Here is a 26,127-nt window from a genome sequence, read left to right on the forward strand (position 1 = left end):
CTGTATCTTTCACCCTCATCCTCTGCCACCTCCTTCCACATTCAATTAAATACCTTATATACATCAAAACCTCTTGTCTGTCTCCTCATCTCTTGCTTCCTCCCAATACTCAGATTCTAGGCCCCAAAAGTCCCCATCTCTTTGATTCCCCCCAAAATCATAGGCTTCTAGGTAGAGTCATTTTTCTCACTTATTCTGCCCTTTCACTTCCTTCAGTACAACTTACACATATTAGCGCTGTCTAGTCACATACCTTCCCTTAGCAGACCTTCCTCTTTTCCTCTCACACCACATTCACTTTGTCTTTTCTCTTGCGCTTTTCCCTTTCCAAGGTTTCCTTCACTCATTCCCTATGCTATGTGATCGTGGATCCCTTTGAGCTGCGTAGTCAAAAGCCATATCCTTCCTCCCATCTTCTCCCTTTTCCTTAGACCTTCTAGCAGTTTAATTGCTTGCTGTGTACAAATCCTCTTGTGTACTGTAACATAATGGTGGACAAATACTGTCTCCCTCTCCTTTGAGATCTTTTGGGTGAAACTAATAGTTAGAGGAGGAGACTATAAAAGATCTGTTTTTCAGACTTGCAGAAGTTTCATCACAACTGAAGTCTTTTATTTCGTGTTTTCATATACCTTTCTTCAAAGCTATTTTCTAATAAATCTCTCTCCATATCAGTTAGCTCAAAAATTCTTATTCATTGTTTGACAATATGAAATCTTCCTTGGGAATGTTTTGCTGCAGCTTGCCAGAATTTTTTAAGTTTGTATTTTATAATTGTTAGTAACGTAAGCTTCTTGAAGCCTCCATTTGTTAAATAATTCCTATTTTTTTATTAAAATCTAGCCATTTTTGTGTATGTTTCTTAAAGTACAGTATTTCAGCCCTACAGGGATCTCTTCCTGACAGTGTTAGCTGTATACCATTCACTCTAAATTAAGTCAGCTGTGAGAAGGAATAGTGAAGCCTCCATTAAAGTTAGTTAAGTCTACTTAATTTTTTGTACTATGTTTACAGAAGAAAAAAATGTTAGAATAATCAAATCATTAACATGAAAAATATTCTACAGAACACTTGCTCTCCAGAACAAATTGCATAGGGCTGTGTATATTTGTGTTCTGAAGTTGCAGGAATTTTTATAATGTAAAAGGTCTTGAAATACCTTTCTTTTTCCCCTCCCCCCTCTTTTCTTTTAAATAGAAGTAATTGATATAAATGGTGTAGTACCCCAAGACTTCTGCTTTTGTTTAGACATAAACCAAGATGTTTTAAATCTGAATGGCATCTCTATATAAATTAAAAATTATATTAATTGGATTTCCTGGCTTCCCCTTGTCCAAAAATAAGACTGAGTACATAAATGAAGTTGTGGTTTTGTTACCATGTGTTTAAAAACAATACCATTTTGCATTTGTAATTGAAATATTCGAATCTTCAATATTTTAAGTCCATCATGATTCAATTAAATTAGTAGTCTAGTTATGTTTCCTTATTATTTGTAGTAAGTAAATTTTTCTGTAAGAACAGAAGTAAAAATTAATGAAGGAGGGGGACAAAGTGGAAGATGGCAAATAGTTCTGGAAACCATTTTCAAATATATGAAGGACAAAAGGTGATTGGGAGTAGTTTTTTACGAAGGGGAAATCATGCCTGACAAACCTGATAGCCACTTTCTACAATGAGATGACTGACTTGGTGGATGAGGGGAGAGCAGTGGGTGTTCCTCAACTTTAGCAAGGCTTTTGATACTGTTTCCCATAACATCTTCATTGACAAACTAATGAAGTATGGTCTAGATAAGTATACAGTGAGGTGGATTGAAAACTGGCTGAACTATTGGGTTCAGAGAGTTATGTTCAGTGGCATGAAGTCCAGCTGGAGGCCAGTCACTAGTGCTTTACCTCAGGAGTTGATGCTGAGGCCATTAATGACCTGGACAGTGGTACAGTGCACCTTCACCAAGTTTGCAGATGATACAAAACAGGGAGCAGTGGTTGATAGACCAGATGGTTGTGCTGCCATGCAAAGGAACCTCAACAGGCTGGAGAAATGGGCAGAGAGGAACCTCATGAAGTTCAACAAAGGGAAATGGAAAGTCTTACGCCTGGGGAGGAATAACCCCAGGCACCAGTACAGCCTGGAGACCAACTTGCTGGAAAGCAGCTTTGCGGACAAAGACCTGAGAGTCCTGGTGGGCACACTGCTGACTTATGTTCAACTTGTTGATCTTGCAGCAAAGAAGGCCAACAGTATCCTGGGTTGCATTAGGAATAGTGTCACCAGCAGGTTGAAGGAGGCTATCCTTTTCCTCTACTCCACTTTTGTGAGGCCACACCTGGAGTGCTGTGTCCAGTTCTGGGCTCCCCAGTAGAAGAGACCTGGACATATTGGAGCAGGTCAAGCAAAGGGCCACAAAGATAATCAAGAGACAGGAGCATCTGTTATACAAGGAGAGGCTGATCAGCCTGGAGAAGAGAAGGCTTGGGGAGAATCTTACCAATGTGTATAAATATCTGATGGCTGGGGGAGTAAAGATGATGGGGCCAGACTCTTCTCAGTGGTGCCCAGTGACAGAATGGGAGTCAATGGGCACAAATTGCAATACAAGAAATTTCATTTAAGCATATGAATGTGAGGGCATGTCAACTATGAGTGTGACTGAACACTGCAACAGGTTGCCTAGAGACGCTGTGAAGTCTCCATCCTTGGAGATGCTCAAAACTCAACTGGACAAGGCCTTCAGCAGCCTGCTCTGGAGAAGTGGGTTTGACTAGGTGACCTCCAGAGGTCCCTCCCAGCCTCAACTACTCTGAGAAATGTGATTATAGCTATATTTCACTATTCGAGGAATATGATGCAGGGGTTACTTATAACAGGTGTTAGCTGTGTTAATAGTTCAGTTTAGACTGTGTAATCACAGTCTACATATAGTCTATATGAAGTTAGAGGGTAACTTTATATGTACGTTCTCTTGGTCAATAAAAAATTGATGAAAGAGGGGAGCATGAATAATACTGGCATATAGTCACTGATAAAGAAAATGTAATCAATGACATAGCTGTAAATCTATGATGTTGACTACTAACAGAATGTTCTCAGTGCCTAGATGCAAAATACCAAAGAGAAATTGCATAGAACACTACTAGAATTGGTGCTACCATCTTGACACTTTGCTATCTAATCAATGCTGCACTAGCTTAGTAACCCTTTTTCCCATACTTTGTTTCAATAGATTCAAGCTCCATTGTTTTGGGAGGTTAGCGCCATTCTGTTTACTACATGTTGCAGTGTGGCATCCTGTTGAGGTGAAATGGTGATTCTGACTTGGACACTTCAATGAAATATTAACTGTCATGACAGCAGTACTTAGCTGTGATCTACCATTTTCATTTTAAAAATATACATTTAAAATAACTTTCAGCTTCATGAAAAAGGTGCTATTGCTGAAAAATGCAAATGTGAAAACAGCATAAAATTCAGTATAAAATATTTTTCATATTTTTAGGCTTGTTAGCTTTGCTTTCTACCATAAGTCCATGGGGTTTTTTGTTTGCTTTGTTTTTCATATTTTCTTGAATTCTCAAAACTATTAGTTTTATATGTGGACCTTTTAGAAGAATGGTCGCATCTCATTTTTCTTTTTTGTTTACAGGAAAAAGCAATTTCTTAAAATCTCAGCCTGTTATCACTGTTGCCCAAGTGTCCAGTTTTCTCTAGCTTTTTTTGAAATAACACAAGTCTCTAAACTATGAAGAACTTTTTTATTCTTGAACCACACTTTTACAATTGGAAGACTAGTCTTTGAGGCTTTATACTGCCTGGGAGGTGCAGATCATTTTAGGCATAATATCCTTGGCAGTCCCTATTAAAGTGCTTCTGAAAGATCAAGTGTCTTTTTATTACCGCTCATTGAATTCCATGATTTAGTCTAGTTATCCAGTTTTTTAGTCTGACACTTACCTTTTTGTTTCCCTCTACTTTTCTTTATTTTATAAAGTAATCTTTGTATAGATTTGGTCACTATCTGACTTTCTCAATTTCTTTTTTTTTTTCCTATTCTTATTTTCTTCAGTCTTGCTTTTTCCCTGAAAGAATAGAATATATACAGACAATAGTCTGTGTGCTTAGGAAACAATGTAATTTCAGTAGGAGAGCAGAAACTGACCTCTAAGGTGCTATCCACGTGTAGTTAGAATTCTCTTCTGCTTATGTTCCCTTTTGCTTTGTGAGCTTAATTTGGTTCTGGAAATATTTGTGGGTACATCTGTTCAGCTCCAGTGGTTAAAAATGATCCAAAATACTTAATTTTTGATATCATGGATTTTCTTTTTTTTTTAATTTTGGGTATTGAAAGAATTAAGCCTTGGTTCATAAAAGTAGTCTTATACAAAAAATAGCTCTTACTTTTTCCCAACTTTTGACAAGAATTGTGTTGGAAAAGGGATTACAACTTTTGTTTGAGATTGGTACCTAGCAAAACAAATTTCACTGGAATCAATTTTTAAAAGTATGTTGTTGCCTAAGATATCTAGACTAAACAGTAACAGCTATACAAAAGTTGGTCTGGACTAACCACCATGCTTCACTAAACATTTATAGAAATTTAGGCATTTATCAAGTGACAAACTTGCTGGAAATAGAGTTTAGCTGTACTCTTAACACTGGAAATCTGTAATATGAAGCTGAGATACGTGGAGGGATTAATTAAAGCAAACAGGTGTAGTTCTGTAATTGTGATATGAGCAAAACCAATTTGTGTATGTTGAAAGATGTATACATTTGCTGTCCTGGTTACCACAGATTGTTTACTATAGTAGTAATAATAGTAATCCCGAAATTTCTCGGGGATCCTTTTGTCATGGAGGATGTGAGTTGTGTGATGACCTGCATGGCAATGTGGCAATGTTTTTGGTTTCATTTGAGGGAATAAGTGAAAAAAAATTTCAAGACAAGATTGAGAAGATGGTAATCTTTAGCAAATGTTGGTTGGTTACATGAAGCAGGCTTACTTTTTCGAGTGAGAGATACTCATATATAGTTCTTAATACTTTTCTTGATCAAACTCAAATGTTACCTGGACAAAGAAATTATTAAGCTTTGTCCTTCTGTGTCTCTGCCTGCGAAGAGTGTTCTGCAGCATCTGTGTTTAAAAACAAACAAAACTTGTATTCAAGTATTTGTATTATCAGCATACTTCAGCTCAATGAGGGTAGAGTTAAGGTTGCTTTGTTTCCTTAACATTATCTTTATTGGTTTTCAGAAGTTGCAGTGTAGCTAGATATTGTGCTCTTGCATGGACACAACTTGCTGCAGGGTCCTCTCATCTTGTGTTCTTGACCTGTTTAATTACCATTAAGTTTTCAAAATAATTTGTTAGCATTTGAAGTATACCAAATCTGATCACTTGAGCTGTTTCACTGTCTTTGATCATAACTCTTTAGTACAATTGGTGAAATGTTAATCCAGCCAACAAAGTTTTGCTCCCCTTTCTTGGTTTTTCTTTCTCATGAACGTCAATGTTTAGAGTCCTGGGGAAAAACAAGCAGGAACAATACAGGTTTATATTGAAGTCAGTGGAATTAAGGATATTCTTTGAAGCCCTAACATCTCCCACTGAGCAGCTTGTCTCCTTATGCCTTTTTCTGGTGTATTTGAGCAGAACACATCCAGGTTTTTCTTTCACAAGTGCTGATTCATTTTTGGAACCATGAGAAAAGTGAAGCAGATGTGTTGCTCACAGAGATTGTCTGAGGAAAAGCTATGTTCCCAGCCTAATGATTAGTATTGCTTGTCCTATGTCATCCTCTGGAAAAAAAAGTACTATTTTAAATTTTGTTTTCTTTGTAGGAAAAATAAAAATCCAAACCATACCACTTTCATTTTTTTCCTTTGAGACAAACAAGTGGTCACTCCCATTGATCCAGGAAGTATATTACCTCAAACAAAGTTTACACATTTCATAAAGTTTGTGGCTCTGACAAATACTCACACCGCCTTCTTATTCCTGTTATTTTCCACATGTACCTACATTCCATCCTTCTGTATGTATCTAGTAAGTTCAGAAGTGAGAAAGTGATCGGACTCTGAGGACTGGTGCACATGTTAGCTAGATGTGATAAGTGAGGGAGAGTGGAAAATAATTTCCTCACCAACCCTGGGTCTAGCATATAGAGAAAAGAGCTCACAGCCTCTTTTTTTGATATAAAAGAGACTCAGAAGTTGTCTGAATATATTGCACATCCTATGCCAGTGTATTTAAAACCAAACAAAAAACAGACAACCCCCCAGGAACTGTTCAGATCTGTCTCAACCCTGTTGCATCTTGGAGGTCTCCAACATGACCAACTGTGTTAGTTGTTACTGTGAGCCTTCTTTATGCCTCTGGTAAAGGATACTTCTTGGAGGTGCTGGTGTTACTTATTTCAGCTTTCTGGAATATAACTCAGGTACTAACGGTGAATTGCAAAGCTTTTCCTTCAAAGATGATGATTCAGTGCTGAAGTACTTAACATTCTGAGTGGGTAAGACTGATATGCATCTGTAACTTATTTTCTTCAAATGCTTCTCATTGTTTTATGCTTGGAAGGTTGATTTATATGCAATAGAAATGCTATTTCTATCTGACTAAATATGTGGTTGCCGCTGCTTGCAGATGGCATCGTAAGTAATCCTTCCTGAGAAGCTGACAAAGCTTCTTAGCTTTGAAAAAAGAAAAAGCTGGCTGCTAGACTATCCAAACTGACAAAGTTGAGTGTAAATGTTTTTTGAACGGCCTGACTTAGCTGCTTTAGGGGCATGACTTCTGCACTTTAATAGTAAAGGAGAAAAAAATCTTTTAAGACACACTAGTGTTAGATCTTGGGGGAAAATATTGCTTTGTTTGCAATACTTCTTTGTTTGCAGTCACCCCCTCCTCCCCCCCCCCCAGCATGTCCCCACCAGCACAGTTGGTCAGCAATTGAGGTTGATTTTTCAAGGGCTAGAATAAAAGGCATATAATTTGCTGAAGTGAATATCCAATATGTCTGTACCTGTAACCAGTATTCAGTGACAGTTACTAGATTGTGCTGTCTTGCCAGCTCTTCTATTCTTTGGCTTTGCAGCTAAGCAACAATTTGTCAAGTTCTAGGATTTTGTTTTATTCTGGAGTTCCATAAGTGCATTGCAAAACACTAATTAATGTAATACACTACTATTTCCATAGGGAGAATAGGGGTGCTCTACGGCTCCCTAACCCCTGTATGCAAGTGTTAATGTTGCTTTATTGTCAAGGGAAAAGGGAAACTTAGTCGATTTTGCATTTGGGAATCGTATCTTCTTCCATGTCATTTCTACACCTTCCTGGTACCTTTATACTGGAATTGAATCTTGGGAGCAAGTATTGGGAAAGAAATCTCATGAATCTATGTACAGTCTAGACAAAGATTAAGTAGCACTAATTCAAATGCAATTATAAACTTAGTTAAATCAATACAAAATTTGCATGGATGTGCATTTTGTTTTGGGATTATTTTAGTTTATTTTGAATGGATTACATATGCAAACTAAGCCTTTATTAAATAAATAAAATGAGAATATATTATAATTTAAAGTCTAATTAAAATTAATTTGGCACAGCTTCTGTATAATAAGATATTTCTCTCTCAGCATCTGAATGGAGTTAAAGCACTTTCTTTTGGCGTAGGTGTATTTATATGTGACATGCAGAATGTATCGAGAGATATTTCAGAGTAAATGAAATCCTAATAATTTTGGTCTCTGCACCCATATTAAAATATTAATGTTTCTGAAAGCTAGTTCCTATGTGTGCCTTGTCTCTAACATGTTATCTGTTGATGTGTGCCATGGAGAAGAAACTGAGAGAAGTTGCTTGGTTAGAAAAAGATAACTTTAACCTTTTGAGAAAGTAGGCTTATATCTGAGATTGTGTATGAAAAATGTCAAACATTTCACTCTTAGGGCAAATCAGCATGCTTTTGCAGAGATTTCTCTAGATCATAGTAAATGACTGTATAATTTGATGCTGTTATTTCATAGTTCAGAATTTGTCATCAAATGTTGGTGTTGGAGTGCATTTGTACTGTCTTTGTTTCTTTGCCACTTTGTTTTGTGTATTGATAATTGCTGTAAGTTCTTCTTTGTAGTTGCCTAGTGTTATTTAACAAAGAAATTACTTTTTTGCTTGCTTCTGCATGCCTTTCCAGTTGCTCAGGGCATACCTGTCATGGTAGATGTTTGACTTCTTACATAAAGCACATCTCAGATATTTCTGTTTTTGAAAGTTACTTTGTAAATTAATTTATCACATCAGAAAAGAATCTGTTTGTACTTTTGCCCTTGGGACTCTTTGTTTTGCCTTAATAGGTCTTTCTGACTGGTGTCAACTTGCCAGCTGGAACTGTGCATGTTGAATCAATAATTCCTTTTCTACAGTACCGTTTAAACAGATATTTCAGCTTTTTTAGTGATGCTTTCCATCTGCTTATTCTTGTCTACTTTTATTACTTTTTTTTAAATAGAGGCAAATTTGAAGGACTTACGTTTCTTAATTTCTCCTGACTTGCTTGTCTGAACACCAGTGTAGATACAACATCTAAGGTATTCTGCTGTCATCCAGAAAGGTCCATGACCTGTCAATGTAATGAAGCTAAGCCTTGTGGGAAGCAAAATCTGTTCCTCGGTTCATTACAATTTTAAATTGTTAGTGATATTTTATCTTGCAGACTTTTTTTGTTATCAGTTTTCTTCTAGGAGTTTTGTTTTCCTCATTTGTGGTCTTTGATTTTGCAAAAAATGAAGTGTAGTCATTTCTAACACCAGCATCTCTGTACACATTGGTATCCTGGATAATTGGTAAAATATGTTTTTCTGGTCTTGTTAATGGTCGGTCTGCATCTTAGCAACTTGCTCTGAGAAATTTAAAACTTTGTGGGAGTAGTGTTCTACCATTACAAGCTTTGATACCAGATGCTCTTCAAACTTGTTTTATTTTGGTTTTTGGGAACTAGGAAAGTTTCATAAGGAATCAAAATAACCTTCATTAAAAGGTTGTTTTTAAGGCTTTTAACTTTTAGTCTAAAATGCAAAAAGTTGCTTAAGCCCGGAGAATAATTATTAGCTCCATAAGGTTTCATGTTAACAAAATAAGCTCATTTTCTGCATCCTATAATTTAAAAATAAAAATTTCCAAAGCTGCTCAGCTCTAAGAAACTTCCAAAGAATATGCTGGAGTTTGGAAGCATTATACTAAAAGAGATGAGTTAAGTGTACACAATATATGCATATGTAGAGAACATTAGCAATTAATTCACTTAATTTATTTTAACTGTAAAACTGTTGTAACTCTTAGTAATGATAACATCCATGTATCCTTAAACTCTTCATTGTAATGTGTATGTGTGAATGACTGGAGATGAGGAAAGAGGAAGAAACTATTGTTTCAATTGTTCATCTTTTGGAGGAGCATGACAACTTTCACAGGCTGGAACTCCTTTAGTAACTTTAAAGAAAGTAATATAAGGTAATTGAAAGTGAGTTAAGTTCATTTATAGGGATAACATGTAAGCATATCAGAGAGACTTGTCAAAGTATGAGAGGATGAAAGATGTCTAGTGGAAACACAGAAAACACAGTAAAGAATAAAAGACACCTTAGTTTCATGATCCAATATTGTGGTATTTGTGAGATGTAATAGCAGTGGCGTTCTAGTAATTTGAGTAAGCAGAGTGTTGCAATGCTTGCGATTAATTTCTAGGAACTTTTTTTTTAATGCACAGCAAATATTACATAATTTCAACCAGCTCTCTTTCTAGTAATTATCTGTGAGAGGAGATGTAAGTTCTCATTCTTCTAGGGTGATCTGCATATTGCTCTTGCTTTCAGCAGAAAGAAAAAAAAAAACCTTGCTTTTCTTGTTCTGTCATTTCTTGAGTAGTTGAAAGGAAATTTCTTGATTAAATTTGGGATTTATAATAGAGGTTTTTCCAATTTTCTGCTTTAAATATAATCTGCGTTTTAGTAGAAGGTAACACAGGTTCAATAAAATAAGTGTTAACTGGAGGGCTACTGGTTAGAAGCAAATGAAAATCCTATTGGATTTGTTTTACTACACTCAGCCAATAATGTAATTAAATATTTATAACAAAAGGCATTTAAAGGATGCCTGCATGACTGTATTTTATGCATGTATGAACTGAAACATATTGAAGTTGACATCAGTGTTTTATGGCTACTTAGTGTGCTAATCTGAAGTAAAAATACGCTTTTGCTTAATACACAGTTAAGGTCAATTTTTTGAAAAACCCTGAATTAAAAAAAAGTCTGCCAGAACTTGCTAAGAAACAAATGTTTAAATCATTGTAGTTGAATTTTTATTTGCAAATCTTAATTTTCTGACTTCTCAAATGTGTAGACTAGTGTTGGAATGAAACTAAGTGGTATGGCTTTTGGGGGGAGAGCAGGAGGGCATTAAATCTGGCACATTTTAAGCATTGTTCCGGATTCAACAGACACCACTAAAAGTAACGTTTGTGTGTAGTCAACTCAAAGCCAAGAGAGATGCTGGCTTATGTTGAGACCAGACATGAGTGCAACCTTTCAGGACTGGTCTGCTTGTTTGCAGTCCTTAACAGTTTATTTGTAGATGGCAACCCTTTTATAGCAAAGGGGGTCAACAATATCCTATTTTAATTCCCAGTTGGATGGAAATCTTCCATTCTGTGTGCCTGCTGCAGTTGGTTAGCCCTTCTCCTGAGAAGGAGGTGAGGATGGAAACCTGGGTATGCCTGTTTTGAAGGGGTTGTATTACAAGGGGGGCATCTGTTAGTCTAAACACAGACTTGAAATTGAGAGAAAGCAGGGAGAGATGGAAGTAAAACTGGACTGAATTTTTGACTTCTGTAGAGAAATTCTAAAGAAGTTGGTCCTAACTGCTGCTGTTTTGGTGTTGCCATTGAGCAGTTGTGAAAACCCATATGTACCCGGTTTGCTTATTTAACCTATTGCTGTTAAGATTACTCGGTGCAAGTGGTTTATGGCTGGGCTGTTCATGTTAGATCTGCTGATGAACATAGTTAGGAATCAACGTATCTTCTATCAAATGAAATCAAAGCTTTTTCATTTATTTTTGAAAGCAAATTCTAAAATAGCTATTTTAATTAGGCTACAGTGAGCATCTGCCTCATTCTATGTAACTTGGACACCACACAAACCTTGTAGTAATGAAATAGTTTTTTCTTTTTATTTCTATTGTATAATCTCCATACTGTCAAATTTATTTATAGTAATGAGTATATGGATATTCTAGTGAGAATAGGCAGGCTGTAACTAAAGTTTTGGAGATTCAAATAAAAACTAAATTAAAGTAATCTTATGTTACCTTTTCATACATGATCGTTTTATATGTTACTTCTTGAATTCTGGTCCCAGAAGTGAACAGGTTGGGCTACATATATATGTGTGTGTATAAATATATGTATATATACATATATTATACATTATACATATATTTATTTGTGTACCTGCACACACACAGTTGGTGAGGATCACTTGACACCGTGGTTGTAGCTATCACTTGATACCTCAACCAACTGGTAAAAAAAAGAAGTAAAATCCAGTTTGAGAGTAATATCGAACTGTGCTAACCATGATGTTGCATTCTTGTGGTTCCCTGCTTTTTTAATAAATACTTTTTAACTTCTGAAACTTCTGGATCACAGCAATCTTCTTTTCTATGCAACTTCAGTTTTATTTAGAGACACTCTCCTCTACGCATGGGATCTTGCGGAAAAATTTTCGGATCATATAATTAAAACTGTATAGTAATGCCTGTCCCCAAAGGGATTACAAAGAAATTGCATTTGAAACGTTTATTTTTGCAAATTAAATATTTCTATAGACTTTTTTTTAAATGTATCACAATATAAAACATACCCTTTTAAAGAACTAAGTCTTCCAATTTTACAAGTAGGATATTTATTATGAGAACAGTTGATAGTGAGATGCTTATGCTTTTGAATCTGCAACAAAAATGTTCTGTTTTTAAATCTCTGTTTCTGATGCTGTAAGCTTCTTTATGCTGTTGTCTAGATTTTGGACTGACATAACTTCTCCTTCATGGCATATTTGTCCAATATTCTGGATTTTTTTTTATTTATTTGCAAGAGCTATAAACTTACAAAAAAAAAAAACTTTAACAATGCAGTTGGATGTTGCCAGTTTATCCAATCTCTGTGTTGGCTCAGTGACTGCCTAATATTAGAAAAAAATGTGCATTATTGTGCTGTTATACTCAAAATGTTTTTAATTTAAATCTGGCTGCTTTAGGTTTGCATGTGTCAGACTTTGATATTATCTGTATTTTTTTTTAGGTTTAAGTACATATATTATGTGTTCTGTGGATAACTTTTTTTACCCCAATAAGAAAAGCTCCATAATTAGCAAGTGACTCCAGAGATGGATTTAATGATGACATATGCTATTTCTGCAGTAATTTGTAGATTACCTTCATTGAAATATGTTTATCTGGAACATGCTTTTGATAGTCATGGTCGCTGACATACACAGTGATTTAGGGAGGAAAATGGTACGTATTACATGCAATCAAGCAGGCTAAGATTCTTGAAAACTTCTCTTGCTTATGCTTATTTCCAATTTCAGCTTAGCTCTTCTCTATATAGCTGATTTTTCTTCAACTGAAGTTGAGGCTGGCAAGAAACTGCGTGGTTACTTAAACCGGTCGGGAAATGGTCGTCTGTCTTTCTGCAGAGTAAAATTTTTGCAAGCGCCAAACAGACTTAAGATGCCCAACTCCCTTTTTGTAAAGTGACTTGGACTTCTAAGTTCCAGTAACTTTCTGTGATGCTTAAGCTGCTAACATCTTTGTTCTATAAACATGTCTTCTGCAACATACTCATTTTATAAATGTGTCTTCTGAAAATTTTATTCTGTTCTTCAGAACTGTGATGTCTGCTGAACAACGCAACCTTGAATAAATACAGCTTTGGATTCTTAGGGAAGAAAAAAAACAATGCCTTCGCTATTTGCTCTGCACATACCTTCCCTTCTCTCCCCTTCCCTCCCTGCCCTGCCAGCCTTAATACTGCGCACAGTGTAGCCCTGAGCGCTAGTGAAACACCCGGCTGAGGCGCATTGTGAGTGCTCTGTCCCCGTCCGCGGGCACAATAACTCCAGTGTGGCCAGGGCCTACACACAGGCCGCTGATGGCGGCTCTGTGGAATCGCAGCAGCGCGTGGCATCTCCTGAAATCTGTAGGGTAAGCAAATACAAAAATTCTTTTGAACGGCCAGGCTTCCAGAAATGCCGTGGTGTCGCCTCATTGATAAATGCCACAAATAGCAGCACCATCATGTAGGACTCTGTTCAAAATGTGAGACCGCATGCCATTCATGTTCCAGCAACAGACTGTGTTTTAACTTCGGAGAGAGATTCCAGGCTTCCCCACCCCTGATTATATATTGTAAGCTGTCCGGTCAAAAATGTCGTTTTGTCTCTTGCCAGCTGCCATCTCCAGTACAACAAATCCTTTCCCCAAAATCTGGCACCCAGAAATAGCACATAGGCCTGCTTTTAATTACCAGCAATAGGAAGCGATGGGATAACCTTGTTTACATTACCAGTTAGTGGTACAGGAAAGACAGATAAAACTTCAGGGTTAATTGCAATTTGCTTAGACTCTAATACTTCTGAGCTACAGAAAGCAGCCTGTTGAGGAGTGTCTGTTAAAAGGATGGTCTGCCTTTCATTACTGTTATAAAGTAGCTGACTGCACTATTGAAACTAACATCAAATAAGCACGTGATCTTTTTTTTTTTCTTTTTTTTTTATTAATGACTACCACAGAAATTATTTTTAGGCACACTAAACTTCTGTAAGGCTTATTTTTATTTTGGAGTATGTGATGAGTGTTTCAGTTACTGTGAGAGATCACGCATCTGTAGATAGAAGGCAGGCCCCGCTTTATTTTTTCTACCCCTCAAAATCTCTTCAGTATTGACTGTTAGACATAAGTTATTCATGTTCTGCCTGAGAAATGTGAGAGAGAGGTTATAATTTTCTGGGTTTGATGTGATTTGTTTTGTTTTCTGTTTTGACTCAAAAATAAGCAATGGGAAGCAATGTTCACCATGACAGTTCTCAGTTGTGTGGCGTTTTAGATAGGGCAGTTCATTTCCAGGCTCTGATCACCTCCTAGCTTTTGGTGGTGTACTTACTCTTTCGGTTTCTCAAAGATAATGTAGTGGTGCTTTGGCTTTCTTGAGACTTTATATCACATGATTTGTAAAAGCAGTTGAAGGTATGCCAAAATGCAGCAGTTTGCGGGAGTTAATACTATAGGAAACATATTAATTTCTAGAATGTATTAATGTAGAAAAAGTTGGCTCAGCATGAAGAAGTCTTCAGCTAATTTAAGAATAAAGGTGCAGAAAAACTAAACTAAGAACTATTTAGCAACATATAACGTTGTGAAATGCTGAAGTAGTTTTTCCCTTAAAATCCTTATGCTTTCTCTAAAGAAGAGAAAATAGATAATGGATAAAGAGGACCCATTATAATGTAGTTTTCCCCTGCTACAATAGAGCAGTCTCAGTGTAAGAATTGACACCAACTTAAATCGTGATGATCATTTTCCCTTCCTTTCAGGATCCTTTTAGCAGTTCTTCTGAAAGGCAGGAAATAATCTTTTCTCTGTAAATGTTTATACATGAATAGGATGCTATCCCCTTTGAGATAAAAGGGATACAACTTTTTACAGCTATGATGTTTTATAAAGTAGTTTTAAAGCACATTTCTAGTTCTGCACATGTGATTTAGTGACTTTCTTGCCACTTGAGTTGTATAAAAATGGTATGGAGTTCTACCTATGCATTCAAGTCAGTTTTTGATAAATTTTCACCCCAAAAAATTATTGTCAGTGATATATATATATAGTACTCAAAATATTATAAATAGTGTATCATAAGAAAGCTTTATAATCTGTCTTATTGCTATTTAAAATTTTCCTGATACTCTCTAATTACAGCACTCTTTGTTACGCAGTCTGTTTTGTCAACTGAATGTGTTCATAAAATTAAGCGTTTACTAACAATACTTCTCATTTTTCAGAAAAGAGCAAAAGGCCAGATGCTGTTTGACAGAGTATGTGAACATCTCAATTTACTGGAAAAAGACTATTTTGGTCTGTTGTTTTATGAGAATTCAGATCAGAAGGTAAGCCTGTGGAGTTGTTCTTGGGTTTTTTGTTTGGTTTGTTGGGTTTTTTGTTTTTGGAATTTTTATGTGTTGTTAGTGACTCAAATAGTTTAGTTAGGGAGGCTGCAGTAAATGTATACTGTTAAAAATGTTTGAGTAAATAGTCACAAAATGTCAGTGCTAGTCTGCTGTAAGCTTGCAACATGTGTGAGATACTGACATATGAAAAGATATCTAACAGTGCCCATTTTTTGCTTTAGAGCAGGGGAATATTTTAAAGTATGTGCAGTTTTGAGAAAACTGAGTATTTGCTAGGTTTTATTTAGGAATGATAAAATAGTATGCATCCATGCTGGTGAAATAATAAATTTTAACTAACATCTTTGCCTTAATAGTCTGGCAAGTCCCCAAAATTCTGAAGTGTTTCCTTTTACCCTGTGCTTTAAAAACAAACAAAAAAAACTTTGGGTTTTTAAAGATACAAAAAATATTTTGATCTTCTACCTGACTTTCCCATAGTTTTCCTACCTTTTCTCATGTATGTTTAATAATGCTCTGAAAAAGAAATGTTCAGGAAATGTGCAGAGTTACTCTGCAGCTATTAAGCCTTATAGTTCCTTTTCCCATTAATTTTAGGCTTAAAGAAAACAGTGGCATCTTGTAAAGATGAAACAGGAGCTAGCTCATCACCACTATTGGAGGCTTGTTTTTAGAAAAACTTGCTTTAGAAGAGGTATTTTGATATGACTACATTCAAGTAGGATTTTTTAAGTACCTTTGTATATTTTGGCCTTGTTTTGCACTTGCTTACAGAGTGGATTGTCAAGCACACCTAGATTGCTGAGATGAGAAAAATCCTGAAGTCAGTTGATAGCATTCATTCCCCTAATTACTAGAGCCAATTTAACTTTTCCCAGTGTCTATGGTTAGTTATGGACCAGCTGTCACTCTCCCCGCAAACTAAAGATACACCTGCTGTCATCTTTTTTCCGTCATAGAAAAAACAGACTAACAATTGCAAGCTGAAGTGGAAAAAACCTAATATTTTAATTTTAAAATCTCTGTTGTTGTGGAAGGAAACATCATTGCATGAGTACTGTACTTGGTATAGGAGACTTTGCTTTTTTACTGTTTTTTTTCTCATGCCACTTTTGTGTGTGAAGTCTAATTTAGTGATTTGAATAAATCTGAACTTTTGACAGCTTCTATTCAAATAGAATTGTTTCCCAGACCGATTTATTTGCTTTGCTGCAAATTTGCTGTGAAGCATTGAGCAAAATACTTAATTCCTCTATGTTAAAGATCTCGATATATAAAATGGAGATGATGTATTTTTACTTGCATATTTTATTTTTGTTCGTTATTGTAAACCACTTATGGAAATAAGACCACGTTCAGTGTAGCAAGGAAGAGCATCCCAGTTGACCCTCTGAGTAACACCATAATCTTACTCTCTGTTCTGAGTAACAACATAATCTTACTCTCTGTTGTGATCACTTATAGTCCCTTTATTTGTGGTACAAATCAGTATTCTTGGAAGTCTAAAGGTGTTTGCACACAGTAACACAATGTGAAGAAGCAATCTGACCACAGACAAGAGAGAAAAGGTCTAATAGCAGCCCTGGGATCCTTGTACTCTATCAGGAGGCAGCCCATTTCAGTACATCCTAGGAGATGGAATAGATGCAGTCAGGGGTCTTCAACTTTTAAAAGTAGATCAGGAAAGTCTGGATTGGTATAAATTATGTCAATTTTTTTATTTTCTAAAGCACTTCTAGTTGGGCTAAAGATTTCCTGGTATTCCTCAGTCAGAGGAATGGGACAACCCAGTACCATGCCCTACAAAGTGCCTGTCTGGGTATTTTTATATAAGTATAAACGTGTGTGTATGTGTATATATGTAGTTACCATTGATATCTGCCTGTATCATACTTACCACATGCAGTGGAATTCAGATGTTATATGGCACACTGAGAATGATGTAAAGTTATGTGTCCAAATCAGTGAAGCTCCTGTGAGGCACTTGTGGTTTGGTAAGGACAGTTACTGAAATATCTTTTCCCATTCAGGCTTCCTAAGAAGCTCAGATCAACCAGTGGATTTCTTAGAAACATCTTTAATTGACCGGAAAAAAACTCTAGGTCTACTTTGGGCACTTAAGTTGGAAATAGAGATGGATTATCAAGGTTAAACTATTATGTTCCTTGGAACATTCACTCAGATTTCTTTCAAAGTCTGAGAAGGAAAAGGAAAGAAAGGTCAGTTGTGGATTGGAAAAAGGAGATACTTCACATTTAAATTGGGGAATTCGGGTAAATTTGTTTTCTGAATCTGCAATGGTTGGTGCTTGTTAAGCAGGGATTGTCTGTTTGCCAGATGATTGCTGATGTTTAATGAGCTTTTTGTTTTAATTTGATTTCCAAAGCTATTAGGACAGCACTTGTCTCGTGCAATTGACTTGTATTTTATAAATTTAGATATATGTAAAAGATAATGACAATTGTATTTTTATTAGTCTTTTGTTTTTATTCATCCTTTTGTAAGGACCAATTGTCTGATTTTGCCCTTTCCTCAGTAACTAGCATACTATGATCGCTACCCATAAGCAGCATCAACTCATGAGAGTTTTAGTAAAGCTCTAAGACTGTTTTCTGTATCTAACCTACTGTGCAACGCATTGACTGTGTTGATAAACTGATGAGAGATGAGGGGAAGAAAAAAAAAAGACAGAGATGGGTAATTGCAGGTCAGGTGCAAAAAGGCTAAGGAAGACTCAAGGTTGTAGTATGACTTGAAGTCAAAAATGAAAAAAAAAGAGTTTTGGAGTTTTCTGGAACTTTTTAATAGATAAGCAATTCTTAGAGACTTCTCAGAACTTGACACGTTCTTTGAGACACTGATCAATTGTCATTTGCTTTTACTTATTCTTGGTGCATGCATGGACCAGCTGCAACGAATTTTCTGTTTTCCTACTGTGATGATTACAGTAATAGATAGAATGTAAGTAAAATTGTTTTGGCAAACAAAATACCAAATTAAAAAGTTTTCAAATAATATTCCAGATGGTTTTGCTAAAGCTGTTTGTGAAAGATGGTTTTGTTCTGCTTGTAAGTGCTTAAAACTTTATCGTCTTACAGCATTAAAAGAATTCTAAAGATCACAAAGTGACAAAAAAGTAGAAAAAAAGTAAATTAGAAGGAATTGATCTTGCTGGTAGTATTAAGATTATTTGAATTGTTTTTCATCTCAGCACCAGGTTTTCTGATGCTTTTTTTTTTTTGTGCTGTGGTGTTGCCTTCTCAGATTAAAATGCCACAAATCTCTGACCTCCAGCCCAGTCAGTACTGAATGCTGATGAATGATATCGGGTTTTTTCCTCCTTCTTGTGCACTCATTACAGCCAGCTGTTTATGAGCCAGCTGTTGTACTAGAGTGCAGCTGTGGGGTGTGAAAATTGAATGCCAGGCACACTTTTGAATTAGAGCTGCTCTCTAATACACCAGCGGGGTACCATGGAGGGAGGAATCCTATTAACTTTTCCATATTGGTGTTCTGTGCAGCTGGGAGAGACATTTTGTCTCATCAAACCAGACTGATTTCATTAGCTTTAATACACATTTTAAAGCTATTTAAGTGAAATTACTCATTTGCAAGTGCAGTGCAATGAAATCACTATCTAAGCTTTAAACAAATAATTTTAGCATTTGTAAAACTGACGGGGGGAGGAGAGGAGAAATTGCTAAAGTTCATAAATGTTTCATTCACGCTGTACTTGGTCTGCAGAAGCATTGGAAGGCTTGTGCTCTAATGTTCTGGGCACCCGCTGGAAATGCTGCTTCTCTGGATTTGTACAAAATACTTTTGTCCTGGTAGAAGACATTTTGTTGTTCTCTGAGAATTCATTACTTTGTCTCATCTTTAACCTTACCATTTACAAATTTAACAGATTTTTCCCTATTGGAGCAAAATTGTGTGCATACACTTTGTGTTCTGGGCTGAAAGACAGACCTGTCTATCCCGCAGTTAAGAGGTCTATTTCAGCGTAGATTCTTTCAATAGTGTTTAGTTTAATCATAACAAAGGGCACAGATACAAAAAAAAACCCTGTAATTATGCATGTAAATGGAATATAAGTATCTGATTTTATTTGACAGAGCAGTAATGAAGGTTGGTGACAAAGTCTGCTTCCAATAAGCTAATTCCAGGTTCAGAAACACAGAAAATCAACTATATAACTTCTATAAAGAAAGGATTATTCTTTTCATTTTGCAGCATGTTCTGCATTGTATATTCTTTTGTCCTACTTGATAATGATAAAAGATAAAGTGCTGAAAGTCACATATATACACTTATGCATCCTAGGTTTTGGCTATAGTTTTGCCATACTGTATTTTATACTCATTTTAATTATCTAAAATGCAAAAATTTAAGGTATTTTGAGTTATCTTGGTAATTTAAAGAACTTTCTAACTACGGCTTTCTAACTGAAAATCTAGGATGATACTGTAGTTGAAATGGGTCTCAGCTAAAATTATTTGAGGACTTCTGTTGACTTCCAAGGCCTTTCCATGTCAAGGCTCTTCCAACAGATAGTTCTCCTGTTTTAAGTAGACTTAAATGATACCCAGTTTTTTCTGAGAAGTGTTTTGTATCTCCTCTTATGTAATGATGTTATGGCTGTGTAGCTCTGGAAGAATTATAATAGCTATGAAATGTAGACGCTGCAGGCTTTTTAAAGCAAGAAATGTGGAATTATTCTTGTATTTTTACTTACATGTATAAATATTTTTAATTTAATTTGTAAATAGTATTTGTCTAATGTAGATGTGCTGCATTAGTGACAAAACTAGCTTGGATCAAAGTCATTTACAACAGGGAACTTAGTTTGTGGAGTCATATTGATAAAGCCCCATCCTTTACCAGCAGAGATGATCTATGTTAAGGATTTGCACTGGGGCAAAACTATCAAATAGTTACATGTTCTCCTAATCCATACGGGCCCATAAAACTGCAGCCTAGCGTATTTTTTCTCCTCGAAATTAATTTAACCTTGGGTGGAAAAGACTCTTAAGGATACTGTATTGGAGAACAGTTGTTAAAGTCTAGTGTTTGGCACCACGGAGTGAAAAGTGAGTCCCTGTGTAAAGGAACTGACTATTGTTCAGCAGGAAATGTATTGTTAGGAGGTTCCCATTTGGCAACATTTGTTCTGGCACTGAGGTCCCCTCTGGCTTTAAAGCTGCTAATATGTGCAGTGCATTGTGGAAATGCACATGTAGAAGTTACTTGCTAGTTCTTCCCTACTTTGTGCATCTCTATTCTTGAAATACAGTTTGTAAGCAGGGCTTACTACATGTGTGCCTTCCATGTGTATGTTTGTGTATGTGTGCCTGGCTATTGGAAATAAATGTATAAAACTGCATAAATTCTCAGTAACTGCAGTTGAAATGCCTATGTTTCTAGTCTTTTACCCAGTCTCTTTAATAACATCTATAGGTAAAAGTAAACAAGTCTGCTTGAATTACTGATGAATATACCTTACTGATTTCTCAATCTCATTTCCCAAAATTATATTTTCAGATGATCAGTCACAAAAAAAAAGGTTCTTTAACTGAAATGCTATGAGCTACTTAATATGTTGTACCAGTTATAGCAAAATATTTTTGGTGTTAACGAACAACAAATATGAAAAAAAGACAATTTGATTTGCATTCCCTTAAGTAGAGCTGAGCATCTAGACTTGAGTTACCTGTGTATCAATGTTGACATCATACTTGTTCAGAGAGAACTTTGCTTGCAGGAGGTCAGAAAAAAAAACAACTTGAAGTTTGTTTAGTTTTTTCTAAGCCCCTTTGAGTGCTATCAGAGCTAAAATGTACATACAAATGAGGGGAGAAATACATTTCTGGATATCAAGAGAAATCTCATCTTCAGTAACTTCAGAGATTAGATAGCTATTTCTGGAAATGGCTACTTGTGTCAATAAAAGGAGCCCATGAGAAAATGGCATTTGTCAAATGTAATTTGCTGGGAGACATTCACTGGAAGACTATCCAGTTTTCAATATTACAGAGCATAGTCTAAGGTAATAAGAAGACCATGAACTATTGCATAGTTTCAGTTATGTGCGCATAGAGGCAGACCTACTAGCAAATCATATGTTTAATTTTAGGATTCTGTGGACTGTTTTAAAGTAGGACAGATGTTGGAACAATACAAGCTTTAACTGAGATGTAAGCAGTTACATCACTATCTTCAGTCTGAAATGATTTAATTTTTTTTTTTCCCCCCAGAACTGGCTCGATCCTTCAAAGGAAATTAAGAGACAAATTCGAAGTAAGTACTTCTGTATTCAGATGTTATGTTCCTTTATTTTTGCACAGAAATATTTTTTCCTAAAGTTAGTAGCCTGGATGATGACTAATTTGTATACTTACACCATTAAAAGATCTCATATCTGGCAACATGCTTGGCCTTGCACAGTAATAGAAACTTTGCGTTCTGTTCTAAGAAGGAGAGAAATAATCACTCAGAATTGTGCTACAGAAGTTAATCAGTATACTGGCTGCTGCCTCCAAAATCTTCCTGTATTGTATGCAATTAATCAGTTGATCTTTTTGCTTCCTGAAACAGCAGATGTTTGTCAACTTTTGTCTTGATATTAGCATTATGAAATGGAGAACATCGTCTTGCAAAGATGATTGTGGTCCTCAAAAGACTCACCAGAATAATATGAAGCTATAAAAAGAGAATCTGTCTTACAGAAAATGTATATTTTTCAAATCTAATCGGTTCACCGTTGGCTTTTTTGTGTCCATCATTTCTACAAAGTCACAGAGCATGATCTTGGAACCTCAGACTGCTCCCCACAACTCTTTGCAGACTAAATCTGTGCAAGAGAGCTCTTCTTCCTTCCCATGCTCAATATACAATGAGTAATTTGTTTTCACTCTGTTTAAATAAAACTGTCAAGTACTTCACTAGCCAGATAGCTTTTGTAGTAGACAGGGGAGTGAATGGAAAATAAACCTAGGAAATACCTGGGTTTAACAGTCTCAAGGTAGGCACTAAGTACCACTGGACGGCCCTTACTAAAATTCTTCTCATTGCTTTACTTGGTTGTGGCCAGTCCCCTCCCCCCCCCTTTTTTTTCCTTTCGATGAAAACATCCTTTTGTTAGTACCTAACAGGAAATCTAAGTGGGGAGAGAATGCAAAATTTATGAAGAGATGATGATGATGATGATGATGATAAGATCTGTGTATCTGCACTTCCAACACACACACACACACACACACACACACACACACACACACACAAAAAAAGCAAGTTACTTAAGAAACGGACTTTGAACTTCCTTTGGACATATGACCCAGCGGGAGCATCTGTAACTGAGAACAGAAGGATTCTTTATAATGGTTAACACCTGCATTTTTCAAAAAATGGTGGTGGTGTTGATTCTGTTTCTTTAGACCTTTCCAAACTGATAAACCCCCTTATTATTTTGAGGAAGGTTTGATTTATATTTTCAGTAAAGAAATGTAAGTTACTGTAGCTTCACTGGGGACTGGACTTTGGGGGGTTTTGTTTGTTTGGGTTTTTTGATCTAACATGCTGTTGTACAAGCAAACTAGTCGTATTAAAATGCTGAAGGTAGTAATATATTTATCCAAGTAGAAACCAACTGTAACTATTCCTTTAATAAACTTTTAATAAACAATTAAAAAATTCTTTTAATGAAATATTCTTTTTAAATTCTTTTAATATTATTGTAATAGAAAATAAAATTCTTCTAATAAAATAAAAATTCTTTTAATAAAAATAAATTTTAAATAAAAATAAATTCTTTTAATAAAAAATTTTTTTAATAAAGTTACAGGCATTGTAATTTCTCCTTCAGCATAAATGTCAGTTCTTCAGTAAACACCTATTAGTTGTCAAAGCATACAGGCTAAAGACACTTTCGGTTTTAATATTTGTCAAAAGATTGAGGTCGTTGATTCTTTTCTATCATTGTCATCTCTAGTGACTTGCATGTTATGTAGCCTACAAATGACTGTCATGAATCTAAAGAGTGAGAACTGGCCAGAAACTTTTCTGGATGTACTTACATAACTTTTTTTTTTATATTAATGTAATGTACTACAAAAATATTTTAATTATATCCAACTTCATTATAGAGCCAGTTATCTTTCTCTTCACACAAACTTTGAAATTATTTTTGGGACATGTCCTTTTTGTGTGTGGCTGTATTTCATGCTCTTCCAAGCAGGCATTAAATTTGTATGCTTTGTGGAATAGTTCTTTAAATCCAAGTTAATCTTCGTCTGTTAAATCTGTTATTTCTAGTCTTCAACAGGATGAGTATTTTTATTGCAAAAAAAAGAAAACCCGAACTCTATTATGAAAGAAAAATTTCTATATTGCATATCCTGTGTTGTATATCTGACAAGAAATAGAGACGATTTGCATGTTCTGAAGGCTGAATAGACTGCCTTTTTTTTTCTTTTTTTCTTTTTTTTTTTTTGTGCACTATCACCTGGTACAGGATACACTTAACTGTTTTTGCTGTTGGAAGTAACTGTAAAATATATTCACTTATTGTCCTTTGTCAAATGAATACTTATTTAGTCAGAAAGACTTTTAGAAGCTCATTGCTGTACACAGAATACTCTAGTTAATGTTAACCGTGTCCACCTAAGGTAATAGCTCTTATTTTCTGAAGGAATAGGCACTTCTAACAGGTAACTGATCTCATTCTAAAATAGGTGCCTGAGAGGTGAACAAAACCACCCTTTGCAGGTGCCTGTTTTCCTTCATTGACTCTAAAGGAAGCCAGTAGTGTCTAATGTAGATAATTCTATTCAGCCTTAGACTTCTGAAATTTAATTATGTCCACTATCATCCATTTCAGAGTTGAAAAAGAGATAATGGTTATGGTGATAGAAAAGGGGCAAGTTGTTCCTTTTTTAGTAAGAAATGGGTAACTGAAGGAGTGAAGACAGTAGGCTTGACTTCCTTGTTGCTTGATTCAGTTTAATTGTTGAGGGGATGAGGGGAATCTGTGATAATATGAGAAGTGGATTGGAAAGGATATAGGAGTACAATAGTTAAAGCAGCTTGTGGCAAATCCAAAGATCTAAGTTCAAACCTTGCTCTTCATTCACTCTGAAGACTCTTCTCCATCCTTATTGTCAATGGGCATCTAGTCATTCATGCTGGAGAACTTAAAAACAGCCTGATGCGATACTGACCTTGTCTTTGAGATATACGTAGCCAACAATTAAAGTAGTCCTAGAATGTCATGGAGTTGAAATAAGTCTTTGACGTTTTTGGTTCTATGATATATTCTGCAATACAGCCTAATCATCCTACTGCTCAGGAAAGAGAATGACATGAAAGGCTAACGATATAATTAAGTATGTATATTTTCAAATTAGGCACTACACCAAATGGTGATAAATTCATAAATAAAATCATGAGAGAATAGTATAACATAATCTGAGAATTTTGCAGCACCATGTGCTAAGAGATTAGTTGTCCTGTGGAAGTTCCTATATCTCCACTAATTATAAAGAAAGATTTTGCAATATAGTGATGTCTGAGTTTGAGCTGAAACTTGTCAGTGTGATATAAGGATGGCTGGACTCTGAAGTTTTACAGTTTTGACAGTGTGGACTGGATATGGATATTCCTTATGTCATGTATTTTCTCAAAGGTGATTTAAGCAAAATTTTAGAAGTAGAATTTTCCTAATTTTGAGGGGCACTTTTACATCTGTCTATGTGCAGTTTATCTGTCCTAGTTGCACAGTACTCTAGAAATGTTAGCTGAGACACCAGAAATATCATGAGTAAAGGACACGAAAAGCCTTTACTGGAATAAAAAACCCACTGGTTTCCCAGTTTGAATGGGATGAATCATGTTAATTGTAGGCTGTTAGTTGGTTATGTTGCATTCTTCTTCTCTAAGAATGTGCCTAAAGTTGCCTCAGAAGCATTTTTGAGGTAACAAGCTGGCTAGTAAAATTTTTGACATTTCTCTAACCCATGTTATTAAGCATCAAAACAGAGAGCCTTATCAGGGACAGAATGCTAAATACCACTTTAAATATCAGATTTGGTTTTTTGTTTTTTTTTGTCTTGACAACCTATTCAAAGCACCAGTAATAGTGTGCATTATTATATCAAGACAATTATTTTTTTGTATGCCTCTGTTACATGGCTATAATAAAAAAATACAAAAATAGACTATACACAAACAGGGTAATATACTTGCTAGTCTATTTTCAGAGGATAAATGTGCTTTCAGTAATCAGGTAAAATATACGTCTACCAACTGTCCAGAGATTATTTAGCAGAAAGTCACCTACAACATTTTATCTGTGGATTAGTTATGGGACTTAGTATGAGTAGACATCTGAAATTTTCAGTCTGTAGATTCAGAGGATTTATGCTCTTTTTAGCTTTTCGTAGGGAATATAGATTCTTGATCAGTGTCCAGGTCTCCTGGTTACTGTGCTTTCTGAAAAGTAACTGTAGAAATGCTGAGAAGAAACAGAAATAGGTTAAGCAGCAATTCGTCTGTGGCTAGTTTAACTGAAACTTAGACCAGAAAAAATGCTTCATACCATTCAGGAAAACATTGTTAGGACAGGTTAGTACCTCTGTGGAAGGACTAGTCGGTCATCTTTCATTCCCCTCCCACCCACCCCCCTTTTTATGACAGCTCTCCCTAAGCACTCTTTACACAGATTTTTTTTGTCCCAATTATTTTTCTTCATCAGTTTGGTTTGCTTGGTATTAGCAGAATTTCATTAAATAATGCTAGTTCCCATGAAGATAAATGATGGAAGTGGGCTAATCAATTATAGCTTTAATTCCGTTTGTTCATGCTATATGTACTAGTTGCTATTAGATG

General features: G+C 35.7%; 1 protein-coding gene across 10 annotated transcripts in view; it reads left to right on the forward strand.

Annotated features, from left to right (window-relative positions):
- EPB41L2 (erythrocyte membrane protein band 4.1 like 2) overlaps positions 1-26,127 on the forward strand; it is a 124,687-nt gene that overhangs the window by 59,235 nt on the left and 39,325 nt on the right. For all 10 annotated transcript variants that reach the window (XM_067293724.1, XM_067293732.1, XM_067293733.1 and 7 more), the window contains 2 exons: positions 15,121-15,225; positions 21,501-21,543. In XM_067293724.1, coding sequence (XP_067149825.1) covers positions 15,121-15,225; positions 21,501-21,543 — 148 coding nt within the window. The remainder of the gene's footprint in view (positions 1-15,120; positions 15,226-21,500; positions 21,544-26,127) is intronic.

This window comes from Apteryx mantelli, chromosome 3 (assembly GCF_036417845.1).
Source record: "Apteryx mantelli isolate bAptMan1 chromosome 3, bAptMan1.hap1, whole genome shotgun sequence".
Lineage (NCBI taxonomy): Eukaryota > Metazoa > Chordata > Aves > Apterygiformes > Apterygidae > Apteryx > Apteryx mantelli.